Consider the following 26015-nt stretch of genomic DNA (forward strand, 5'->3'; position numbering starts at 1 on the left):
GGAGAAGTAAAAAGGAAGAAGGATCTCAACCACACACATAGTCGAAATCTCGAAACTTTTCGCCATTTTTTTTTTTCTCTGGCTTTTCTTAAAATCAGGTTAAAGAATAATTTGCACAAACGATTCCTCCACGATAGTCGCGCATCGATCGTCGAACCACGAAATGCGAAATATTATTCTCGATTAAATGTTATAATTTGTTCATTCAATAATTCAGAGCACATTTTATTATTTGTTGTAAGCGGAGAAATTAATTAGATGCCTTTTTTTAAAATCATTTCGTTCATCCTTTCTTTGATAAATCGATCTTCCACTTCCATTCGACTTCGCTCTCCATCTCGCGAAGTTCATAAATCATCGCGAATCATTGGGTGAAGTATCTAATCTACATAAAGTCTGACCAGGGCACGATTCCCCTTGCAAGAATTCCTCTTGCCTCCAGTTTTACCAAATGTTTTACCGAATCCATAAATCACCGCCAATGACGATTCGAGGAAATAAAAGGCAACGAATTAATTTCTACATCTGATTGCGATGAAAAATTGGAGAAAAAAGTGTACGATACCACGTTGAATAATATTTCTTGTTTCAACGTTAAACAGACGAGTCGATCGAGGGTGATGCTAGTTCGATTTATTCGTCGCACCTCGCCAACACACCAATGAACGTTTTTCTCAAAGCGCAAAACGATCGAATGCACCCATCTGCTCTCTATTTCCCTCTTATCTTTCTATCTTCCCCTCTTTCCCTCCCTCTCTCTCTCTTTAAACGATCAAGATTTTAGATTTTTGCTGCGTGTCTCCTCGTGCACGTTCGAGAAAGTTCTTGTAAATACACTTGAAATCGAGTTAAAAACCAGCAGGAGAGAAATCGGCTCCCCGTTGCGAGCGTTGTTCTGTAATCGAAAATAAAACGATCATGGAATGTAGAAGCATTAAGCAGTTAATTTCCCTCGACCTCGGATGCTTGATTGACGCGTCGCAGGTGTGTAAACCGGAACCACGTGTTTTTTTTTCTTTTCTTTTAGATTTTTCTTTAGATCTACGAGGAAGGAAGAAGGAAGAGCGGTGTCTATCGAGATAATGGAAACGAGGAAGAGGTACGTAAAATACAATTTTTGCTTGTTTCACGGATTAAATGTTAAATTGTTGAAAATCTGAGGAGGCGGGATCGATGTGAACTTTTGAACTTTTCCAGTTAAAATATTTTCCAGAAATTATCGTTTTCTTTCTTTTTCAATAATAATTCGCATATTTCGAATCGTTTATATAATTTTATTCCACGATATTTGTAAATACATAGTTATACTATTCTAATGATGCAGTAAACTGCTCAAACTCGTATTAAATTACATTATGTATTAAGTTACATATGAAATTACAGTACACCTTGTAATACTACGTATTATCGTGTCTAATGAAAACTGAGTGCATAGTAGATACAGATATATGGAAATAAATATTTGTATTTATTCTATAAATTCTGAAATAGTTTATAATTTATATATTACAGAGATATCGAAATGATCGAATTTCAAGAACTTTTTTTTTTTTTTTCTTTTCGTGCAATCCATCGAATAACCTTCCCAATAACTCGCATTCGCTTCGATGGATAAAAAGCAAACATCTCGATTCTAAAACTGAAAACTCGACTCGAGAAACGTGTTCGATGAATATCGCACCCAGTTTTATCTTGCGTGCGTGCGATCGTCGTATCCTAACGGTTGTTGTATCCTAAATGCGAAGAATCGACAAAGAGGTTTTCCTTTAATTCTTTTATCCCGGCGGTGGGCACGGGTCCAAAATAAAGCGGCAACAAGGTCGAGTTGACTCGAGGGGGGAAAACATTCCAACTGCAAAATGGCTGTATCCCTCCCCCCTCCGTTAGAAGGTAATGTAGGTGGAGTAGGTGGAACTGTAGGGGAAACGGAAGGTGGGGCCGTTTGCGGTTTGCAGGTGCGCTTTCGCGAAAGGATCGCGTATGGATCGACTCTTTTCACCGTGGTTATAAAGAGCGGCTACGTCGATCGAGAGAGGAGAGAAGAAGGAGGGGGAAGAAGGAGAGAGAGAGAGAGAGATAGAACGAAACTTGGCGGTCTCTTCGAGCGGATGAAGAAAGAGAGGGGAAGGGAGAAGGAAAAAGAAAGAAAGAAATTGGAACGAAAGATAAGGTAAGGGAGGGGATAAAGGTGGAAAACGTGGTGGAAACGCGGGGAAGAGAGTAGAAACGGGGAGGAGTGGGAGGGAGAAGGTTGGAAAAAAGTCGAGGAAAGCGAGAGAAGCGTGGTAAGAGGTGGGATTGTAGGTGGAGGCGGAACTGAAGGCTCCGCCTATGCTTTCCATCCTCCACCTGCCTGCCACCAGTTGACCTCCTCTACTTACGCGCCAATTCACGTGCCACTCTACCTTTCCGCCGTGCTTCACCACCTCCGGCCACTCGTAATTTCGTTCGCCTTTCTTCGTGGCCGGCCTCGTTTAAACTCCTCTTCCAGTACCCGATATCGTTCAACCTTACCGCATGCCTTTTCGCCCCCTTTCGCCTCGATGTTTTCGCGTCGCTCCTTTCACGCACGTTCCAATAATTAATTGGACGCGTTAAGTGTCGCGGGTCAATCAGTTTAAAAAGAATTTAAGCGTTCGTCGTGATAGTTCTATTCGCGAACGAAATGGGTAGAAATCGGTGGATCGGAAATTTTACGAGATATCGAAGAGAAACTTTGAAACTGACCTTTGTTACTACTAAAGTAACGAATTATATCGTACGTTTCGAGATGTAGTTGCCAAGAAAAAGATTATATGCAATATTGTTCGAGGGGCGTTTTAAATTACCTTTTTTACCTTTATTACTCTTTTTTTTTTTTTTTTAGGTTTACTATCAATTTTCTTTTATTTATACCATTATCATATTCCAATAGATAGTAAAATTTTAAATAGCGATTACTCGTGGCGGTATGCTTCTTCCGCATTGAATTTGCGAAAACTTTTTATACGATGATAAATAATCTACTATAGAGGAGAGAATCGTTCCACGCATGAAATATTTTAAATAAAATACCTTCGAGAAGGAATAAATATAAAACTACCAAATAATTCCTTGTCTCCGATATTCACCGCGTTACCAACTTCGAACTGAAATAACGAACGCGCATAAAATATCCTATCCCAACTTTTAATCTCCTCGATTAAGCAAACCAATTTTAACTACCTACCATCGATAATAACTTTCCGATAAAACTTTTCGATAAAAGTCAAGAAAATACACGAATATAATAGTCGAATGGGAAAATATCCAGACACGGTTGGACGACGAGCGTTAGAGAAGAAGAAAGAAAAAAAAGGAAAAAGAAACGTGGGAAAGGAGGAAAAATAAAAGAAAGAGGGACGACGCGTTGGCGGCCGGCGAAGGGTGGTGTGGCGTCGGAGGCGTCGGCTCCACCACGAGGGAAGGGCGTGTTTCTGGGAGGAAAAGCGAAACGGGTGGCCGTACGACGGCGCAAGTCAAGCACCTGTTTTCGACGCCTGCGAACTCGAGCGTAAGGGACCGTGTGAAACCGGTTGCGACCGCCTACCATCCTATCGAAACGGACAGAATCCGCACCTCTGAAGACCTCTACCACCTATCCACCTATCCACCTACCCGTTTTACCCACCTACGACCTCCGACAACTTCGCCAGGGGGACGTGTCTCTGTACAGGTCGGTCAAAAGGGGGAGAAAGACGTTCGACGCGCCGCTTTTTTCCCTCTTCTCCTCTCCCCCTTCCTCGAGGCTCAAGGGAGGAGGGAGAAGGGGACGGAGTGTCTCGTTTGATGATCTCTTCCCTCCTTCTATCTTAGCTCGGTGGAATAGATAAAGGGGGAGTAAGGAATCGTCTCTTTTCCCGAGCGAAAACAGCATCCTTCGATTCGCTACTCCACCTTTTTATCTGCCCCTATTTCCGCTCTTATCCGTGTCAACGAGTCAACGAGTCTTCCCTTTCCTGATAGTAGTAGTAGTAATAGTCACTGCACAATTTTATAATCGTCATACACACGGTTGTGTCGGTGTGTAAATTAATCGTATATCTCTCTTTTTTATGTGTTTAGGAAATATAAAGAAAGAGAAGAGAGAGAGTGGATCTTTTTAATTATTATTGTTTGCCTAGTTTTGTGATATTATTATTTTATTTGCTATCTAATTTAAATTAATAAGATGTAATAAGATTTTTGACAAAGATTGAAGAATTTCATTTAATTGTCGTAATTTTGTAAGGTTATTATATATTTGTTATTATAATTTCAACTGATCAAAAATTGTCCCTATTCGTTTATTTTATTCGAATTTACTTTGTACGAATAATTTTCGAGATCGATTTAAAATGGCGTGTGCCAGTAAATGAAAATTGTTCTTACGTTATTTGTTTTTTTTCTAAGGTGTAATATGATAATGATGACAAACTGTACAATGTAAAATGCAATCGATTGCATTATCCTCATTAATTAATTATACAGGTGTACGATACGTCTAATGACAAGCTGCGAATCGTGTTCCTTCTGAATGCAAATTTATTCAACGAGAATCAGCTAAATCGTTCAAGCGTTATGTTCGTTTCACGGCTGCCACGTTGACAATGTTCTCATGTCGATATTGAAACGATCGCCGCACATTTCGTTAAAAATATTTTGCACCTCTATCTGTCATTTATCTGATATTTATTGAAATTTCTTTCGGATCGATAAAAAATCTTAAAGTGATTTAAAACGATATTAAATATACTTACCTTTCAATATGATAAATTTTACTTCAACGTGTATTAAAAAAAAAAAATGTATGATTATTAAATTTTTGAGAATTAGAAGATACATTTATTTGATGGATTGAACGTTCAATTGTTTCAAACTCTACTCTATAGAATTCTATAGGATTTAACAGATTATTTATTTCTTGCAGAGCGAAGAATAAAACAAAAATCAATATATACGCTTGTTGGAGTGTAAAGTAAAGCCGAGTCGTTTAATAAACGTATTATTTATTTCATTCTTATATAATTTATAATCATTGATTGAATAACATTGGATAAATCTTTCTTTATCCGATATATAATTACATTAAAATAATATAACACAGTGGAGAGATTGTCGATGGATCATCTATATTAACGCATTCTAATGGAAGAAGTAGATATCTTATTCTAAAAATATAAGGCACAATCAGTGTTTTTTTTTATGTTTTTTTTTTTTTTTTTAATTTTTCAGTGTTGTCGTCGTGGCGTCCGTATTCACTTTCTTTTTTTTTTTTATATATTATCACTTAATTGTATATATCAGACGCACAATACCTGTATTGCTTCAGGACGAGAGAAAAAGCTACATATGTACACGTAACATTGTAGCGACGTTGAGAAAACTATCAAAAAAAGAGAGAGAGAGAGAGAGAGAGAAAATATACGAAACACATTTTCCTATTTCAAACATTATCATCCCTAGATCAACAATTTTTATTATTCTATTCGTTCAAGTAGATAAATACTTCAATTCTAAAAATGGAACAATCGATATAAGAGAGAGTCTGGCCATGGTATAAAGCAAAACTATCGTAGAGTTTCGTTGGAATAACGTAACGTTTCAGTTTTGTTTCCTCGATCGATCGAAACGCACACGCCATCGTCTATACTTCGACCTTGTACGGTGATCCAGGGATATGCTCGTCCCCCCATTTTACAATAACGATGTACTCTCCCCTTTCGCGGACCAAATAGTTCACGTTGTAATTGTTGCGCCCCGTGTGCTTCATCGACACCTCGTCGCACGGTCCTTTAGGCCCGTACACGCCGACGTAGAGAATGTTATTGCCTATAAGAGGAACGAAACGTTTTTCATACGTAAATTTTTTTTAAACTTTTATATTGACAAAATATTAATAAATATATAAAAATTAATGAATCACCAGCGTCGCTAGCGTTCACAGTGAAGACATTCTGTTTGCCCAAGTATGCCTTCTTCAGACCCATTCCTTTGCTCGTTACTTTAGTGGCATCCGATTTGAACAGTGGTAAAACTGGTCCTACTTGTTTCGCCTTCGAAATCTTTTGAACGGTTTCGACCACGATCGAACTTGTTTCTTGAGCACCCCTTTCCGCTAGATCCGCACCTACGATACAATTATTCTCAATTTTATTAAGATTGCATATATATGATCGGTATATGATATTCTTTCGTTAAATAAATTAGTTTGTATTTTTGCATTGTATCGCAAGAAATTTGTGATCGTACTTTCGAATTTTTTTTGGTTAAGATGATATAATTTCAATTATTCGAAATAAATACCAACCGGTGCAAGGAACCTTGAACGGTGAGCCGACAATGTGATATCCATCGTATTTGATGCTTATGTAATAATCGCCAGGTACCAAAGGCGTGTACCTAACTTTGTAACCCTCCTCGACTTCCGTGCAGTCCATCGCGACTTTGCTAGGTCCGTCCACGGTCACGCACAGCGCACCACTTCCGGCGTTGCAGGTGTCGATGATAAAGTCTGTCTTTTGCCCGGTTTTTATCTCTTTCAAACCGTTACCGTATGCGTGTAACGCGGCCGGATCCGCTTCCACTTTCCCGACCTTGATGCGGAATGGACTGCCCTGCATATGGACGCCGTTGAATTTTACGTGGATATTGTGAATCCCATTTTCTCTCGGCATAAATCGGACCGAGTAAGTGTCCGAGTCGATCCCTTGAATGAAGCAATCGTCTTCGATACCGCTTGGAGACACTATCTGTGTAGAAAAACATAATAGTCCAATGTAGTAAATATATACGCGGAAAAGTCAATCTAGGGAACACTAGGAATCGCTAGAGTTTCCCATAGATTTTTCTAGAATCTAGATATATGTGAAATATTCAAGATTATGATAAGATTAAAAATATTTTGAATTATATGTAGTGAAATTAAATGGAAAGTTCGAATATATAGTCCAATATAATAAATATATGAAAAGTCAATCTAAAGGACACTAGGAATCGGAATTAGATTTCTTCATAGATTTTTCTAGAATTTAGATATACGTGAAATATTCAAGATTAAAGTAATTAAAAATATTTTGAGTTGTGTGCAATGAAATTAAATAGAAAGTTCGAATATATAGTCCAATATAGTAAATATACGCGAAAAGTCAATCTAGGGGACACTAGGAATCGCTAGAGTTCCCCATAGATTTTTCTAGAATCTAGATATATGTGAAATATTCAAGATTATGATAAGATTAAAAATATTTTGAATTATGTATAGTGAAATTAAATGGAAAGTTCGAATATATAATCCAATATAATAAATATACGCGAAAAGTCAATCTAGGGAATACTAGGAATCGTTAGATTTCTTCATAGATTTTTCTAGAATCTAGATATACGCGAAATATTCAAGATTAAGATAATTAAAAATATTTTGAGTTATGTGCAATGAAATTAAATAGAAAGTTCGAATATATAGTCCAATATAATAAATATACGCGAAAAGTCAATCTAGGGATACTAAGAATCGCTAGATTTCCTCATAGATTTTTCTAGAATCTAGTATTCTAGATACACGCGAAATATTCAAGATTATGATAAAATTAAAAATATTTTAAGCTGTATATAGTGAAGATAAATAGAAAGTTTTTGAAAATATAATCCATAATAAATATATACGAAAAGTTAATCTAGGGGTCACTAGGAATCGCTAGATTTCCCATAGATTTTTCTAGAATTCTAGATATACACGAAATATTAAAATTAAAAATATTTTGAGTTATCCCAGTGAAATTAAATAGAAAATTTGTTTTCAAAAAATACATTATTTTTGAAACTAATTAAGAGCGACGACGAGTTATTTAATTGTATGAATGAAACACGTAGGAGCGAGACGCGAGTGGCTGTAGGCGCATGCGGCGAAAACCTACGCAATATGATGATGTTGACTACGTTGTTTCACAAGAGGAAGTTATTTAGAGCGCACAATTTTCGCAAGGACATTGTCGCCTAAAATGTTTGTGCAGATTTCTAAGAAAAACGAAGGTTGTTTGATGATTTTAGTTATTTGGCTAAAATTTTACTCGATATTTCGTGTTTACGTTTCGCATTTCGATCCGGAACTATCAAAAGTTCCATACTAAAAGTAAATAAATAGCTGTGTATTTAATTTCGATCAAACGTGACCATATATATATAAATAATACAATTTCAATAATAAATTATATTAAGCGCAAAACATAAACGCGTATAAGGATAGACAAATTCCTGATATCATCTATTATTATAAAAATAATAATATTATTATTAATCTATATTTATAAACGATAAAACGTTTTTTTATTATATATTCTCGTTTCATAAAAATGATCGATACCTTCGCGTCGAGTTCACCCTTGGCACCATTTTTGCGAACAAGGAAAGTGGCTGGCTTGTCCGGTTGCACGCCGGATTCCGGAAATTGCGCCACTTCGAGCTTATGAGCGTCGCCCATCGCCGGTGACACGTAAACCTTGTGTGGGGAATCGGGTATATGTTGATCGTTGAACTTTATTCCTACCCTGTATTCGCCTGAAAATTTAAGAGGACAAATTATTCCAATATCGATATTCGTATTCCAATATCTTTTTCGTATCTATTCTATCTTTTTTTTTTTTTATTTAACGTGCATATCGACACGTTAAATTGATCATTTCATCGAATCATCCCTCCTTCCCTCTTTCCCCTCCCCATATATACAATAGACTGACCATCATCTTCGGAATTATCGCACTCATTTCCAGAAACGAGTATTCGCGTGGTGGCGGTAAACGTGTCCATCTTTTATATCCACTGATACGAATAAAAGAAAAATTGGAGAGAATATTTATATATATTTTATTCTGTTTGTTTGTATGTAGACAAAAAAAATTTGCGATTATTTGTACAGTAATTAGAAAAGTGGGAAGGGAGAGGGAGGAGAGAGGAAGAGGAAGAAAGAGGGAGGAAATGAGAGGACGCGAGAGAAAAGTTGAAAGTGTGGGAGAGAGAGGAAGAGAAGGGAGGAGGGGTGTAACAAAGCAAGAAACGCGAAGAAAGAGGATAAAACGAGGAAAGTGAAGAGAACTGAGGCGCAGCTAAATCCGCGAACCACTATTTTCCTCAGCCTGATTCTAACTTCTGATCTCGATTCGTCCACGCTTTCTCTCTTTCGGTATCTCCGTCTTCCTCTCTTCCTCCGTCTCTTTCCCTCATTTGATGCACACCACCCAAATATAACGGCCCACGGCTAATTCACGTCCAGCCTTAGCCACTAAAATATGAATCCACCTTAGACGCAAATATAGACCAGAAGGTATTTCTGGATCGGCCAAGAACAGCCGATGAAGAGGCTGGTGAGAGGCCCTTGTCCACCGCTCCTTCGGAACGGCTGGTATGCTCCATTTTTATCGCCGTTCATTCATTCCGTTAATACGTAATCCAAAAATTTTACAAATTTCTTGTAAATTTCTGTTTTTTAAACAATTTTCTTTTTTTTTTTTCTTTTATGACACAAAGAGAGAAATGAAAAGGAATTGGACCGGATCCCGATAAAAGAGATTTAATCGAAGAAAAGAAAATTAATACTTGGCAAGATGACTTATTATTGTGCATAGTATAAATCGATTAATTCTTTTTTTTTTTAAATTTCTTGAATTATTTTTTAAATTCCTTGATAAAAAAAAAAATCGAATCTATGAAAATGTAAATTTTTCTCCTTTATTTTTTTCCCTCTTATTCATTATATACGTAGGGAAACGTAGCCACGAGAGGATGATATAACATTAACTGCAATGATTTTAAATAAGCTCCTAATGACATGTAAACAGGAGTTTACAAACATTGCAACAATTTAATTAACATCCATGTTCGCATGATTCACTTGAAAGTGATTTAGTAGTCCAAATGGGCAATACAACTTTCAAGGTGACTAACCGACTAAAATATGAATTATCGACGTTGGCAAACATCCATGACTTAAATGACAGTTAAACGGTAGACTGTTTTACGAACACTTATGTTGCAATTAGCGAATCATGAGTTTTCATTATCTATTACTTAGTAACGAGAAACTCGTGCTCCTGACAATATTCCTGGAGGTATTGTTCCTGCGCTATTCTATTAATTCTTTGTTGCTCGCGCATATAACTGATTTACTTTGAAAAAAAAATACTATACCAATCACGTTTTAAAAAGCATAAGTATTCGAATTTCCTTAAACCGAACAAGTAAATTTTGATCATTATTTATAAATAATCTCTTCTTTTTCATTACTTAAAAATTCGCTTCAAGCTAAAGTAAATAAATAAAATTTTATTTTTAAGAGCAAACCGCATGCATCGAAGTTAAAGGATAAAATTATTTCGATGAGTTTAAACCAATTAACTTTTCACCCCGTTATAATCGCGCAAAAGGAAATAATGCGATCGTGGAATAACTTATAAAATATTTCTTTTTAATAGACGCATATTCGGAGGAAAAAAGAAGAAGGAGGCCACGTCCGTTATCCGTCCTGAAATAAAACGAAAGAGAGAACACTCACCAGGCTCGGAAACGACGTAGCTGACGTAACAGCTGCCGTCTTTTCGATCCTTGAAGTCGATCTGAGCTTTGCTGGGTCCCTCGACGGACACGGCCAGAGTACCAGCCCCGGCCTCCCTCGTCCATATATTGAACTCGCACGGCTCTCCCTGCTCGCCCCTTTCCAACCCGGGTCCGCCCGCGTGCACCCTGTGCGCCCCGCCATCCCTCAAAGGGCCGACGGTGAATTGGAACGGGGACCCGGGTATGTGCATCTCCTTGTATCGAACCGAGACGGTGTGCACCCCGAGCTCCTTGGGCACGAAGGCGACCGCGTACAGGCCGTCCTCCACCTCCTTGATCTCCGCATCCTCGGTCACGCCCCCCGGGGAGGTGACGGTGGCGGCTAGGTCGAACGACGTGATGCCGGGCATCTTGAACGTGAGCTTGCACTGGCTTCCCACCTCCGTGATCGGCACGGCCTCCCTCTGCCTTTGGATCTTCTCCCTCTGCCGGTTGCTACCCTCCCCGGTCACCTTGACGGTGAACGGCGAGCCCTCCACGTGGTGGTCGGCGAATTTCAGATTGATGATGTAGTAGCCGGGCTCGGTCGGCTTGTAAGAGATGTTCAACGTGCCGTCCTCGTTGTCCTTGCACTGGATCTCCGCCTTGCTTGGCCCCTCGACCGACAACGAGAGGCCGCCGAAACCCGCGTTCCTCGTGTCGATCGAGAAGAAGTTCTCCACGTGGGTTTTCCCCTCCGCCAAGCCGGACCCGGACACCTTCACCTTCTTCGCGTCCCCCACCTCCCTGTCCTTCACGTCGATCTTGAACGGAGAGTTCTGGATGTGCTTGCCCAGCTTCTTCACAGCGACCGTGTGAGAGCCGGCCTCGCGGGGGGTGAACGAGACGCACATGTTCCCGTTGGGCATCATCTTGAGGAAGCAGGGCTCCTCGAGGCCGCTCGGGGCCGTGATCGAGGCGTTCAACGATCTTATGTCGGAGTCCGTCACTTTGCCCGGTAACTGGACCTCGCTCGATGAACCAACCGAGATTTGATTTCTCTTCCGGCCCTCGCCTGAAAAACGTCATCGATGGATATTCTTTTTATCTTTGTTTCCTTTATTTAATTTTTTCTTCTGTTTGGAAACTCGATTTCTTTCTTCATTTCCTCGCCTAGAAAGGATTACTAAACTATTTCTTTGTTTATGTACAATATTATCCGCAATAAACTGGTTTGATATTTATTTATATGGGATAGGTGTTTTTGTTCACTTGTCGAGTGCGAAGAAAATATCGTGATGGATATTTTGTGATTTTTTTTTTTAATTTCCTCGTCTAGAAAACATTACTAAACTATTTTTTTTGTTCCAAATACAATATTATTCAGTAAACTGATTCGATATTTATTTAATGTGTTCACTTGTTCACTTGTCGAATGTAAAAGAAAAGCTCATGATGGATATTTTGTGATTTTCTCGAAAAGATTATTAAACTATTTTTTTGTTCCAGATGCAATATTATCCACAATAAACTAATTTGATATTTATTTATATGGAATAGGTGTTTTTGTTTACTTGCAAAGAAAAGATCATGATAAATATTATGTGAGTTCTTTTGTTCTTTCTTTTTTGATTTCTTCAAAAAGATTTAACTATTAAACTATTTCTTTGTTCCAGATACAATATTATCCGATATTTATTTGGGGATATATGAGTGCAAAGAAAAGATCAGATACTTTGTGAATAATAACACAAATAACTTAACGAACGATACTCTTTGCGATGCTTGAACCGACTTTTGAGATTCTTTTCATCGGGAATTTAATTTCTTTTTATCCTAAAAGATGATCAAAAGATCGTGAAATAGATATTTTGTGTTTCTTCGCCTAGAAAAAATTACTAAATTATTTCTTTGTTCCAAATACATTTTACTGTCCGCTTAAGTATCGCTGGTACGATATTTATTTGATAGATGTTCTTCATCGCTTTGTTAACGAGCGATACTTAAGCTGACTTTTGACGCTCTTTTTATCAGAAATTTGATTTTTCAATCCTAGAAAGAAATTCACGAGAAAGATTCACATTTCATGATGCGTTACTTTTTCCTTTTATTTGGAAATTTTTCAAACGATCACGATCAATGATACCTGTGATTTTGGCAACGTAAGGGCTGCCCCGAATGTGTTTGTCGCCGAATTTCACGCCGATTTTGTACTCCCCAGGGGCGGTTGGTAGATACGAGACCGAGATCGTTCCATCCTTGTTGTCGTGGCAGGAGATCTCAGCTTTGCTGGGTCCTTCCACCGACAACGAAAGCCCACCGGCTCCTGCGTCTTTCGTCGAGATGTTGAAGTTCCCCGGCTCGCCGCATACGCCGTATATTAAACCTGGCCCGTACGCAGTCACGTATCCGCTCGCCAACGAATCCACGTGGAATTTGAACGGTGAACCTAATTGATAAAAAGAACAAAAGTGTATTGTCGAAAAATCAGAACGGATGGAAACTAGGATAATATTCACGAGTAAGAAACATTTGATTCAATTCACGTGACACGTTTTATTACACTACAAACCTTGAACATGTTCGCCATTGAATTTGACCGAAAGCTCGTGCTGCCCTTCTTCCCTGGGATCGTATCTGATGGACACTGTGCCGTCGTGATTGTCCTCGATCACCGGTTTATCCATGTTCCCGCTCGGCATTTTTACTTCGGCTAGAAAAGATATAGAGGAAAATATAACAATTGAATTTTTAGCTTTTAACTTAATCATCAACTTAACGATCACGTTGGATAAAATGATTGAATTCCACGAAATTTCGCGAAATTACGTGGAGGGTTTAACGGTGAAGGGTGAAACGATAATGATTTCCTGAGCAACGGAACCTTTTTTCGTTTGCACGTAGAAAAGGCTCTGAAATATTAACGGAGAGAAATCGAGCCCCGGCGGAGTCCCTTCGTTTCCCGGATCAATCCTGGTGTAACAGATCGGTCCACGTTCAGCGTAATCGTATTGACTGCATATAACGCTCTTCAATCCGTATCTGTAGAAGGTCGACACCTCCTGCCACGTGGTTTCGACCTCCTCTTCCTCCCAAACCATATCGGTCCACTCACTGATACGAATAACATTATACGATCGCTGACGACAATTCGAGTCGAACGCGTATAATTTCGAATGGGTGAACAATTAGATCGCGGACGTTTTATTAGATCTATGCGAAAAATTGTGAATACGTAAACAAAAAAGAAAATGGAGTGATTTGATTAGATTTGGAAGAAAGAAAAAAGAAATTGAAACGTTTATAAACGTCCGCGATCTTGATCTTTCGACGAGATTTTTAACACGTTTTCCATGAAAAAGATAAAATTAGTAAATAGATTAATTCAATTTTTTTTCTTTTATCGAAATTTATCCAAAGAAACGATTTAAGGATGTATTAGTTTAATAATTGTTATTTTCTTAGAGTTTAGAGAACATCGAAGGAAGAAATATTTGTTAATTAATACACCGATAAATAATTAGTTTGTGATACATATATTATTGTCAGAAAATTTTTAACGAAAAAAATAGATGGCCGAAAATTATATCTCCAGTATCGCTGATCGTATAATGAATATAAAGAAACATGCATACGAATCGATTAATAAAATCCACTTTATCCACGTTTCTCTTTTCCTTTATTTACATCTTCCGTCCGTCTCCACTTTTCGATTTAACGTTAAAAAAAATCACATAACAAAGTAAATAAGCGAGTATTCGAGAAAAAACTGTACACCCAAAAAAAAAAAAAGAAAACACGAATGCACCCTCGCTACCGTATATCAAATATAAAAGAGATATAAAATTCGCAACCTAAACACTTTCGTTAAAAGAAAAGAGGGACGAGTCTCGGTGTCTTTGAGAAACAGAATAAGAAAAAAAAAAAGAGAGAAGAAGAACACTGATACAATCCTCCATCGAAACGTATCGATCAAATTCCTCGAGGGAGGTGGAAACGAAATCGAAATCTCTGAGTCTCTGTATAGATGGAAAGTGTAATGAACGCGAAAAATCGTCGCTTTCTTTTTTTTTTTTTTTTTTAACGGCGAAGATAGTCACGTTCTAAATCGTGGGAGGAGAAAGACCGACCGAACGGGTTACACCGGTTATGAAAATCCCTCCTCGATTCCGTCTCTTCCTTGACAAATTATTATCTCTTTTAATTATCTCTCGGAATTTTTGAAACGCGAGAAAAAAAAACTTGTTATATATTTATATATATATATATATATCCCCCGATATAATCGGTTCCAGCCGTGAATCGACACGCCAAGTTTAATCGACTTCTCGAGGGCACATCTCTGGCGCGACTGACGATGAAGCCGGGCATCGCTACCGAGTAAACGATGCCAGAGCCCCGGGGAGACCTTCTTTTTTTCCAGAACAACCTACCGACGGACTTTGTATCGCACGGTGGTCGCCTCGTGTCTAATAAATCTCTTCTATCTCTGTCATACGCGCGTGCACGGATCGAATTTTCGGTAAGCGTGTCGCGCGAACGAGGATACAGGTAACGAGAAAGGATGATTCGATCATGGAGACACGAGAGTATGGAATCTTATTTTTTTCTAGTTTCTCTCTTTCTTTTTTTTCTAATTTTCCGACAAATTCTTTCGGGCGAGAAGAATTTTTTTTCGCGGTACAATCGCGATGGATCTGAATAAGTTTACGGAAGCGTGTTTCGATAAGTGAATAAAAGTTTCGAATTTTTTTCGAAATAAATTCCAAATCTGGAAAGTTAAATTGTTTCTTTTTGAAAAAATAATTATTGGTATATCGAGCGTGATGATTAGAGTTGTAGTAGAATGTGTTAACGTATAACGCGTTATTTTTACAAGAAAATAATTTTTACAACTTTTATAACTTTTTCGGATCGGCAATGTACAATGTAAATGGTTTGTAACGTGAGAAATGTGATTGGTTTTTGGCAGTATGAACGTTAATAAATTCAAACTTAATGAGACGTAGAGAATCTGGGAATAAATCCGTATTTTTAGATTGGGCCAACATTTACACGTTTCTAATCCAATAAATCTGTTGACCGTATCGTTGTTAAAGGCATACCACCCCCATCGCCCTTTCACCGTATACTCAAATTATAAGATATATTACAAATCTAAGCACTCGATACAAATTCGAAGAATTTTTGGAAAAAATCCATGGAATCCTAACAACTTCGAATCTCTCCATACGTAAAAATTAACCCCCCTTGAACCTTGATATATTCGTATTCCAAACTCGTTCCTCCAACCTTCCAACCTTCGTTATCTGATTACCCTTATCTCCATTTAACCAAGCCTGTTAAATCAAAATCGGCTACGAGGGATTAATATTATTATATTCGTAGGGTTCAACAGGTTGCTCGTATTTCCCTCCTTACAACATATACGTATATATATATATATATCGTCATTACTTTGATAGATGAACGCATACACTTGGTTATCCGATACACTTACGTCGGTTCACCACAATTTAAACACGAGTTAGACACGTCTGTTGACCGACCGTCCATTTTAATAATTTCGAAACGACTCGATCGAATTTAATTTACCCTGTTGCATCGTAAATTACATAACAACAGGAACAAAGGAAAGAATAGGGACGAAATTCTCATCCCAGATAGATATTGGGAGAGGTATTTGGCGCATCCTAGACACTGGCCGCCTCTTCTCCACCTCGCGCAGGAAGTTGTCCCGAGTTGGAAGGGGAATATATATATATATATATATATGTCGTGTAATACGTTTAAACGCGTGCCAAGGGTAACACGAGAAATCGGGACTCTTGATTAATTGGAAACAAGCGTGATACGATGAATTTACGCGACGGTCACCGTTATTCATTGCGCGTCTAAATTGGTTAAAATCGTTCCTCTCACGATATCGATGAACGTGCGCACTAACGCTAAGAGAATTAATTGGCGGACTTAATACGCTCCCGATTAACAATGTCAACACCTCGATCGAGCATATGTAATACAGCAACTATGTTACGAGAGGCACATTTTATTTACAGCCATCGTATTTTATTATCCCCCGATGGTGCATGCCTCAATGATCGAGTTAAATTTCGAACAAATTAATTTCTTAAAATCTCGAAACGAGAATCTCGAGATAATTAAATTTCTGATTTGTATTTTTAACTTTTTCCCCCCGATATTATTTTTATCCGCCTTCGCTATTTTGAAGAGACGAGAGTTTCTCGTTGGCCAACTGAATTAAGTTAAAACTTGACGTTAAAATAATTAAATTTTTTTTTTATATTTTTCTCGATGTTATTTCCATTCCTACTCTTTGATTTATTCGTCTCGTTTATTCTCGTTCGTCACTTTCGTGCAGATGCTGCAATCGATGTTGTTTTGATAATCGGCAACCCGAAATTACAAAATACAATTAGGCGAAGATGAAAGAGATAATGGAGAGAAGCAATCTCTGAAGATTTCCATCGTTCTAGTTAGATTAATTTTGAAACTCGGGCTTCGATTTTTGGGCCAGTGACGAATCCGCACATCCGGAGCCACTTAATCATCCAGTATTAATATCACCGCCTCGCTTCCGACACACCCGTCGACATACCTTTCTCTCTCTCTCCCTCCCTCTCTCCATCTTTCCATCTTCATTCTTCTCTCCTCTCCCCTCGATATATTTCTATCCGTTCATCCTTCCATCTATACTTTTTCGTGTAAAAGCACGCGAATAGACGTAGAATAGTTGCTAGGATTGAAGCTAACCTAAGTAAAATATAACGTATCTAGTTGCCACGAGAGGCAACAGGATGAATAATGCTAACGCTTGTCGCTTTATCATTTTGTTTATAACGTTCGTTCAACAAGAATATATTGCAAATCGGTAGACAAATTGTAGAGCAGTGAAAAAAAAAATATAACATTTCTAATTTAACTTTTATTTTACCGCGACTCGTAAAATGAATTATAATCGAGTCAACGAAAATCGATTTCACAATTTAATTAACATTTACAAATGTTATTTCGAATCTCTTTCTAAGAGGATAAATATCATTTTATCCTTCTTCCTCATCGTTTCCCTTTCGTGAAAAATAATTTGAAAAACATAATAATAATAATGTGGAAATCTGATGTGGAATTCGCTACACGTTGCCAAGAAACCTAAATTATTTACTATCAAACTCGTACAATAATCGCGCGATTATTTAAAGAGACTTATTGTTTCAAAAAAAATCGGATGAAAATTATATTCTTGAACGTTTTCCAATGATGGCTCAACTTAAGGGAGATTTAACGAGAAACAATAGATTCGTTGGAAGTTTGTATCAACACTTACACGTTACGGTTCCCTCGAGCAACGGCAAAAGGATGTTGTTCAATCGGACTACGTCGAAGTTCTTCTTCGATACGGTCGAACTTTCTTGGATAGTGGAAGAGTGTTGCTCTACTATGCGTTGCTCCTGCTTCTGCCTAGTCCTCTTCGCTCTCTGGGTTTTATGCGTGCTATGCTCTCGATATTCCTCTGAGGCCTGGAACATTGTTTCAAAAAACAAATTATAATATACCCACGTCCCATATATAGCTCGTGCGCGGAAAAGAAGGCGAGGTCAGTTTACCTAAGATGTATCTCTACATTTCCCCTCCCGTTTTTGCGCATCTCTTAGGTTTATTTTTTCGCTTAGACAGATCCTTCAGAAAATTAAATCTATCGGCTCGAATATCGTGGAGATTTTCAAGATTATGGGGAATATAATTCGAAGCCTAGAACTCTTCAAAGTCTCGATAGTTTTAGATAATATAAAATGGAAATCTTTCTCACTCTGGAATGGAATAGTCAGTCGTCTTTCGATGTTTCTCAAATTCTAAATTCTCTTTTTTAACGAAGTCTGTCAAACTCTCTGACAACTTTACTTTTCTCTAAGATTTTAGGGGAAAGGAATAATCATAGTGCAAAGGATTTGTATTGGAATGATTCCTCTTCCTATATAAGAGAATTTGAAAAAGTAAATTAAGTGAATTAAATAAAAGGAAGAGATCATTTCGATAATTGAAGTAATGGAAATGTAATTTACAATTAAAATAAATGAAACGTTTTAAAAAAAAGTTAATCCTGGAAAAGCAACTTTGCAACTCTCCTTGTTCCTCGTCCATTTACGTGAAATTTCGAAGAAATTGAATATGAACGTTGACGAGATAAATGATAAAATTACATAGGAATTTCTGAAATCAAGCGATAATACGCGTTACAGTTCATTACGATAGAATCTATGTATTTTGAGACTGGTAGCAAGCCAAAGCAGAGGCTGGGTGTAAAGAATTTATTATGTAATCGTAACAAGATTATTGCAAAATATATATCACGTGAAAAATTCGTTACAAGATCTCTTGTAAACACACCTGCTAAATCGCTTTTCCACCTGTTTTGTCGTTGAATATATTTCTAATTTATAATATCTTGTCGATAAAAAGCGACGATTTCACAAAGGATATTTCGATTAAATATTGATTCCTATTTTATCCATTCGCTGCTTATGCGAAAATAAAAGAATATTTCATTGATTCGAAGAAGCTTAAATTTAAATAATTTCATTATTTTCTCGATTCAAGATTCCGATATCAAGACACAATTGTTAAAAAAAGTAAATGTAACGATAAATAAATAAATAGTTAATTTTGCAAATTTTGAATAATAAAAATAAAAAGTGAAATTTCAGGTATAAGAGTTTTCGCGATAGCACCGAATTCATAATCAGATCTGAACACCGACTCGAAATGACATATAAAATATACGTACACGTGTACGTATACGTGTATCTACGTATATCAAACAACGGTATTAAAAATAACATTCCAAAAAGCCAGATAATTTGAAATAATCTTTATATCTCGTTTCGATTTCGATTAACATTTTCCCACGTACGTTTTTAAAAGATATTTGAAATCAGGACACTCGACACTACGGTTAATTAACCGTGTTAATTTCTAATTATTAATATTCCATTACAAAAATGTTCCGTTTCTCGTCTTCTTCTTTTTCCCCCCTTTATTCAGTGAATCACAGTGGATCATCCCGATGATAGATGCGTACCTTGATATGCGAGTTAAAGAGATAATATAATAGTACAGCAGGAACCAGTCTGGACGGTGGTCGTCACGGAACTCGTGCTAACTGACGGTAATTTCGGGCACAATGCTGTGTATTCGATGTTACCATAATAGCCGGCTAGCCCCCACTCAACCACGTTATAAAAAGATAATAGATATTAATTGCACAACACTAGACAAGACAATACACCATAATGGAGAAAATTTTTGAGAATATTCTTCTATTTCTTTTCCATTTTCAACAACTTTCGATTCGCCTCTCCTCTAACCGATCAACGGTATCGATTATCCATTATTTGTTATCCAAAAACGCATTGAACGACATATTTCTGCGTCAAATTGAGATAAAGAAAAATTTCATGGAGGAAATTTTACTTAATAAAGCGATGACGAGTTATTCAGAATGTAGTTTTCAGAAAATTAAATGTTACTTAATTCCAGTGATCAAGTTAAGTAGCTGGAAACAATTTGTCGAACGAGTCTCTTCAAGTTTTGTAATTGAACTCGAAGATTTATCTATTATTTTCGAAATAATATTACACAGGCATTACCTAATACAAAGGAAGGAAAAAAGTATACACGAGAGACGCATTCAAGTTGGAATAATATCAAGAACACCGGTGTGGAATTTTGTGGATTTCTCTTCTCGAAATGATTATTACGATTAAATCTCCTTGAGATTTTACAGATATTGGAGAAACTTTTCTCGCGTTCGAGCGTGATAAGTTGGAATAACAGGAGGACAAACGGAGACGGAGTTTAATCCAAACCATCACTCGTATTAATTCAATATTCCTCTATCTATTCCAAACGTTTCTGTTTATAAATTTGGGAAAGCCTGACTTGTACTCAAAATAGTTTAAGAGACCGCCATCGTACCAGATGCGTATTGAATTTCAAACTAGATCATCACTAAGAGATTCACATAAAATTCTTCCTTCCGTCCATGCTCCTCCGTAGAGGAATATCATAATCTTGCATATAAATTATTATTACGATTCGATTAATAATAATTTATATGCAAGATTATTTTCCTCATCCTCGTGCCATTCCGCTGTGAGAATACTTTATTTACGCGTATACCCTCCATTTTTATCCTTACTTCAATCAATGAAACATTGAACAAATGTAAATTAATTTGTGTCGAGTATTTATTTTTAATTAAGCTTGAAAAATTTAAAAAGAAGGCAAGTACGTTACATTTTATATCTCGTTTGGGGAAATTTTATAGCTTGGAAAAAGAATTAAGATAGTAAAAAGATCATTCGAAAAATTTTCTTATTTAAGTTCTTTTAAATTTTTGAAAGATTTTTCTTTTTAAACATTTTCATTAAAAACTTTTGTGCTTTTTTTATATCTTACAATTTTTTTACTAAATTTCTATAATTTATAAAAAATTATAATGAAAAATGAAGTAATTGATGCTCTCGAGAATTGTATCCGATTTTTCATGAAATTTATTTTTTTGGCATATTCTTTATATCGAATTAACGACGACGATTTAAATATAAAAATATATAAATGTCACCAATATAAATGTTTGGACGTTTGTCAGAACGTGCTGCTAAGGTAAATTCGTTAATTATCTCGAAATACGTATAAAAAGTGAAAGAGCAATTGTTTTCGTTTCAAACTACGTAATATATCAATGCCCTCTCGTAAACGTGTTTCAATCATTTTATCGTCCAATTATATAGAGCCACATTCCTCGATGTATTTTAATAAATTTACGTAAGAAAAAAAAATAAAGAAAGAGAGAAAAGAAGAATATTACAAACGATGTTTTTTGAAAACGTATTCGAGAGGTATATAGAGCAGAGGTTGATAGAGCTGGTATCATCGTGCAGAAGTGCACTACTTCGAATGGAGGCCAGATTTAGATTAGTTTACAAATAAAATTTGTATAAATCCAGTCCAGTTTCTCGCGAAGAATACTTCCACTTTTCGAAAGATTTTAAATACGAATTCAAAATTCAATATTTTTAAAAGAAATCAAATCAAAACAATATATCTATAAATATAAATATAAATTTATATCGTATATTTCATTATCGAATAGACTCCTCAAACGTGATAAACGTGATTGTTTTAAAATATTAAATCATTCAATAAAAATTCTCGATCGAACTTCTATTTTTTTTCTTTCTTTCTTTTTTCTACGCGTCAATGGATACTTACTTACTTAAATTTTCTTCGTTAAACTTGATACTGAAATCGAAACTTCGTTCGCGTGATTCTGTTGCAAAATAGACAGTGCTTAAATAAAGCACTTGGACGGAACGTTAGAAACTTCACATAAGATGAAAGATCGACGATGAGTAATGTCAAAATGACAGACACTATTCCAATGAACCGTCGAAGTGAACTGTTTCACTGGAGACTAAACTAAAGGCGACAATATATCCTGCAGTATATCTTGTCTCTATAGTTAGATACCTGCCGCCCCACCCTTCACCGAGAAACGATATAGCTGTTTTATATAAAAAAAAAAAAGAAAAAAAAAATTAATCATAAACGAGCTACACTTTTTTTCCCCTCCCCCAATCAACTACGTTTACCACGTTACTTTCTCGTAGCGTGTGAAAAAGAAATGCGCAATTTTTATTACATTTAAAAAAGTTAAGACGATAACAACAATAATTTTCTAACGTAGAAATTTTATTATATATATGTACCTCCCACTTATCGTTCTATCGTATATTTTCCGATAATCGTTTCGAATCGTTTTAAAACTTCACCACTTTCACCGATTCAACCTAAGAAACGATCAAATTAAATTATATATCAGTTGCAGAGTAAATTTCAAAACATTCTAAAGATAAAACGCGCGAACGTAATCTGTTTTCTATTCTAACCACGCGGGAGATAAAATCTCGCGTGAGATAGATTTTTAAAGATCCTCCCAGAGAAAGAAAAGAAGGAGAAGAAACTGTTGCGAAAGAAATTGTGGTAGAAATAAAGTGAATAAGAAATGGTGGACTTACTGTGAACGTATAAAATCCTTCCGGTACCGGTTGACCACCAAATTTAATATTGAGAGTGTAGTCACCGGCATCCGCCACGGTGTAATAAATGTTCACCGTGCCATCCCCGTTGTCCTCGATGTCGATATCCACTACCTCGCTAGAAGGTACAACAACAGATCGCCATATATTAAAATTGATGGTGAAGGGAAAAAAGAATTGATCGAAAAATTGAAAAATCTCTCTCATCTTCTCTCCCTAATATCCCGAGTATCTCTTCGTTTCTTTCAAATGTTTGAAACAATTTAATAGAATTTCGAAATAATATTTCGAACGAATTTCTTCTTTATTTCTCCATCTATATTTCTTCTTCTCACGCTATTTCACTGAACATTTCACTCAGAAATATCTTGGAGGGCCTTCCCTCTTATTTTAAAAATTTCACCGTGACCTCGATATTTATTTTTGAAACGTAAATTTATCGATGTTGAGTCTTTTGATACGATTTCTTAACTATGCCTCTGGATCCGTTGGTATGTAAGCTATATTTATAGAAATCGCAGAACGTTCCATCCGACGCCTCGTAAAACGACAATAATAAAATGATCTTTCATGGATTTTTGTTTTATATTGCGCTATTTCCTATTTTAAATCTCTAGAAGATATATGTACTTTTTTTTATAATTTAAAAATTAAAGATTTCGTAGTATTTTCTTAAAATGTGCTTGTACGATCAATTATTTTATAACACCGTGAAGAAAAATTAAATTTCCGATTATATTTATAATTACGAACAATTATAAATATAATAATAGCAGATTGTTCGAATTGTAACGTTCGATTTTTCAGAAAATATCGATTTGCATCATAAATTTGATTGATTTTTCCTATTCTTCAACATTATGGCCGACCATTAGAGATACTCCTAACATTTTAAGTTCGAATACAAAGGTATACTCGTAAATAAAATATTTAAAATTGTATTAAAATTAATATTAAACGATTTTAAAACAAAAAAACAATTTAATATAAAAAAAATATAAAATATTCATTTATAAAATCCTTTATAAATCCTTTATAATTAATTTGAATACACGGTAATAATATTACACTCGATAATTTATATATACACATGTAGAATTCATTAAATTTCTACTTTAACGTAATAATTTTCAACGAGCAATAAAATAATTTTCATGGAATATATCGATAATAAGATTTCCACACAATATATCACAACTCTTCTCTTGAATAAGACGTGTCGAGATATGTTATGTCTATCATTTTAAATGACACTTGACGTCTTTTCTACATTGTGCCAAAATGCTAATTTAGTTAGAATAAACGTATCAATATCTCAAATGCAATAGATTGTGTGAAAGTTTTATGATTTAACTTCGTTAATCTCAAAATACGTGCGTTAGTTGAATGTACGTTATGTTATGAAAGTAAAAGTATTTATTAATAATACACAGATAATTATTATACTAATTCATATAAATCAATATTTTTCATATTCTGCAATTTTATATTAATATTTTGTAAATACAAGATACAAATTTCTTGAAATTCTCTTAAGCCTATTAAAATTAGCAAAAATTTTGAGCCGCTATAAAAAGAATAATAATTTCGAATAACGAACAATCATTAGAAATCTTTTAAAATGCTAAAATCCTTTGTTCCAATACGATTTACGATTTTCGAGGTTTTACTCGTTCATCTAATTCAATCCTATTAAAATTAAGAAAACTTTGAACCGCTGTAACTCCGAAGATAATGACTCTCGATCGATAAATAAAAGCTCATCAGAAACACGAAAGCTTCCTCTTTAAAACGCTTTTTGATTCATCTCGATGTGACTTTTAGTTCTCGAGATATAGTCGTGTAAAGAAAAAGGTAATTTTTTAATTGTTCGATATCTCCGTCTTTATCGCTCGATCGCACTCGTCTCACTGACCTATCCTAAAACTCCAGACAAGTGACAGACGCGATTCCAGGAAGGACATAATACGCATTTCCAAGAAAAAATATAGGTCGTTGATCCGTTCATAACATTTCGTGCAACCATTGTGAAAACTTTGAATCCTTGTAGTTCGGCAACCGTTTGAGATATCGGAACGAATCAAAAACTGACTTCAAAGGTACGGTTTTCTCTACATTCTGAGCGAGTTTCAATGACAAAATTTTTAATCTCTTTTCGTATTTTTTTAACACACAATACCAAGTATTTTTTGTATTCTAGTTTTAACGCAACAAGATAGTTTTACATATGAATCTATACGATATCTAATAGTACAAATTTAATTTTAATTTTTTCAAACGATACATATATTTAATTTTACAGAAATTGAATACTTACCTTCCAGAAGTAGATCGTATACGACAGGTCACCGCGCCACGTCCCGCATTTTCGGTGTCCACAGTAATGCAATACTCTTCGCCTTGAGCCAAAGTGTGTTGAATACCCTCTTTGATCTTGCATTTCTCGGCTTTTCCGGTGGACACGCTCTGCACGAATATCGGGCACCCGGGTACCTCTTTATCCCCGTACTTCACGTTGACCTTGTAACGGCCGCAGTCGTCGGGCAAGTAAGTCGCCTTGTATTTCCCATCCCCGAGATCCTGAATTTCAACCCTACGAGGCATTTGATCCGGACCCTGGACGAGAACGAGAAACCGTCAAACGATTTAAAATTCGAGGAAAGATTGTTATGTTATCCAAAATTGCCACGATACTCACCAATACTTGAACCTCGAGATCCCCGTATCCAGCTTTCGAGGTGTCCACTATGAAATCGACGGGGAAGGAGGCGGTGCAAACGGGCGAGACCCCGGGACCCGAGACCACGACCTTGTTTGGCTCGACAGTGGGCAAAACTATCGGTTTGAAGGGGCTTCCTGGTATATTTTCGCCGTCGAAATTGACCCCGACTTGCAAATTGCTTCCAGCGGCCGGCGGCTGGTACGTGACCTCGTATACACCGTTCCCGCAGTTTTTAATCACCGGCTTTTGAACGCGGCCCTTGTTCGTTTTCAGCATTACATCCAGTTGGGCCGAATTGCACTTCGACGTGTTCACTATGAATTTCGTGGGTATCCCCTCTCTCACCGTTTCCAGCCCCGCCCCGTAAGCGGTCACGTTGCTCGCCTGCGTCTCGTCCACGACCAACACTTGGAAAGGGGATCCGGGAATGTGCTGCTCCGCGAACTTGATGGATATCTCGTATTCGCCGGGCGCCGACGTGTAGTATTGCACCTTGCACGTCCCGTCGTCGTTCTCCTTGCAAATCACCTCCGAACCGTCATCCCCCTCCATCAATATAGCCAAACCCCCGTTTCCAGCATCTGAACATCGTCGACAACAATTAATCATCGCTTTCGCCTCGATGGTCCAACGATTTCAATCCCACGCGA

General features: G+C 36.6%; 1 protein-coding gene across 9 annotated transcripts in view; it reads right to left on the bottom strand.

Moving 5' to 3' along the window:
• Window positions 1-4989: 4989 nt before the first annotated feature.
• The window catches only part of LOC409697 (filamin-like), a 35320-nt gene continuing 14294 nt past the window's right edge, over window positions 4990-26015 (bottom strand). For 3 of the 9 annotated variants that reach the window (XM_026439947.1, XM_026439948.1, XM_026439946.1), the window contains 11 exons: window positions 25342-25946; window positions 24961-25259; window positions 22623-22761; window positions 17870-18062; window positions 13097-13237; window positions 12671-12973; window positions 10544-11599; window positions 8360-8553; window positions 6308-6749; window positions 5924-6127; window positions 5206-5829 (listed from right to left, as the gene is read on the bottom strand). In XM_026439947.1, the coding sequence (XP_026295732.1) occupies window positions 5645-5829; window positions 5924-6127; window positions 6308-6749; window positions 8360-8553; window positions 10544-11599; window positions 12671-12973; window positions 13097-13237; window positions 17870-18062; window positions 22623-22761; window positions 24961-25259; window positions 25342-25946 (3761 nt within the window). In that variant the 3' untranslated portion in view covers window positions 5206-5644. 9 annotated transcript variants of the gene reach the window in all.

The sequence above is a fragment of the Apis mellifera genome, linkage group LG4 (genome assembly GCF_003254395.2).
Source record: "Apis mellifera strain DH4 linkage group LG4, Amel_HAv3.1, whole genome shotgun sequence".
Taxonomy (NCBI): Eukaryota; Metazoa; Arthropoda; class Insecta; order Hymenoptera; family Apidae; genus Apis; species Apis mellifera.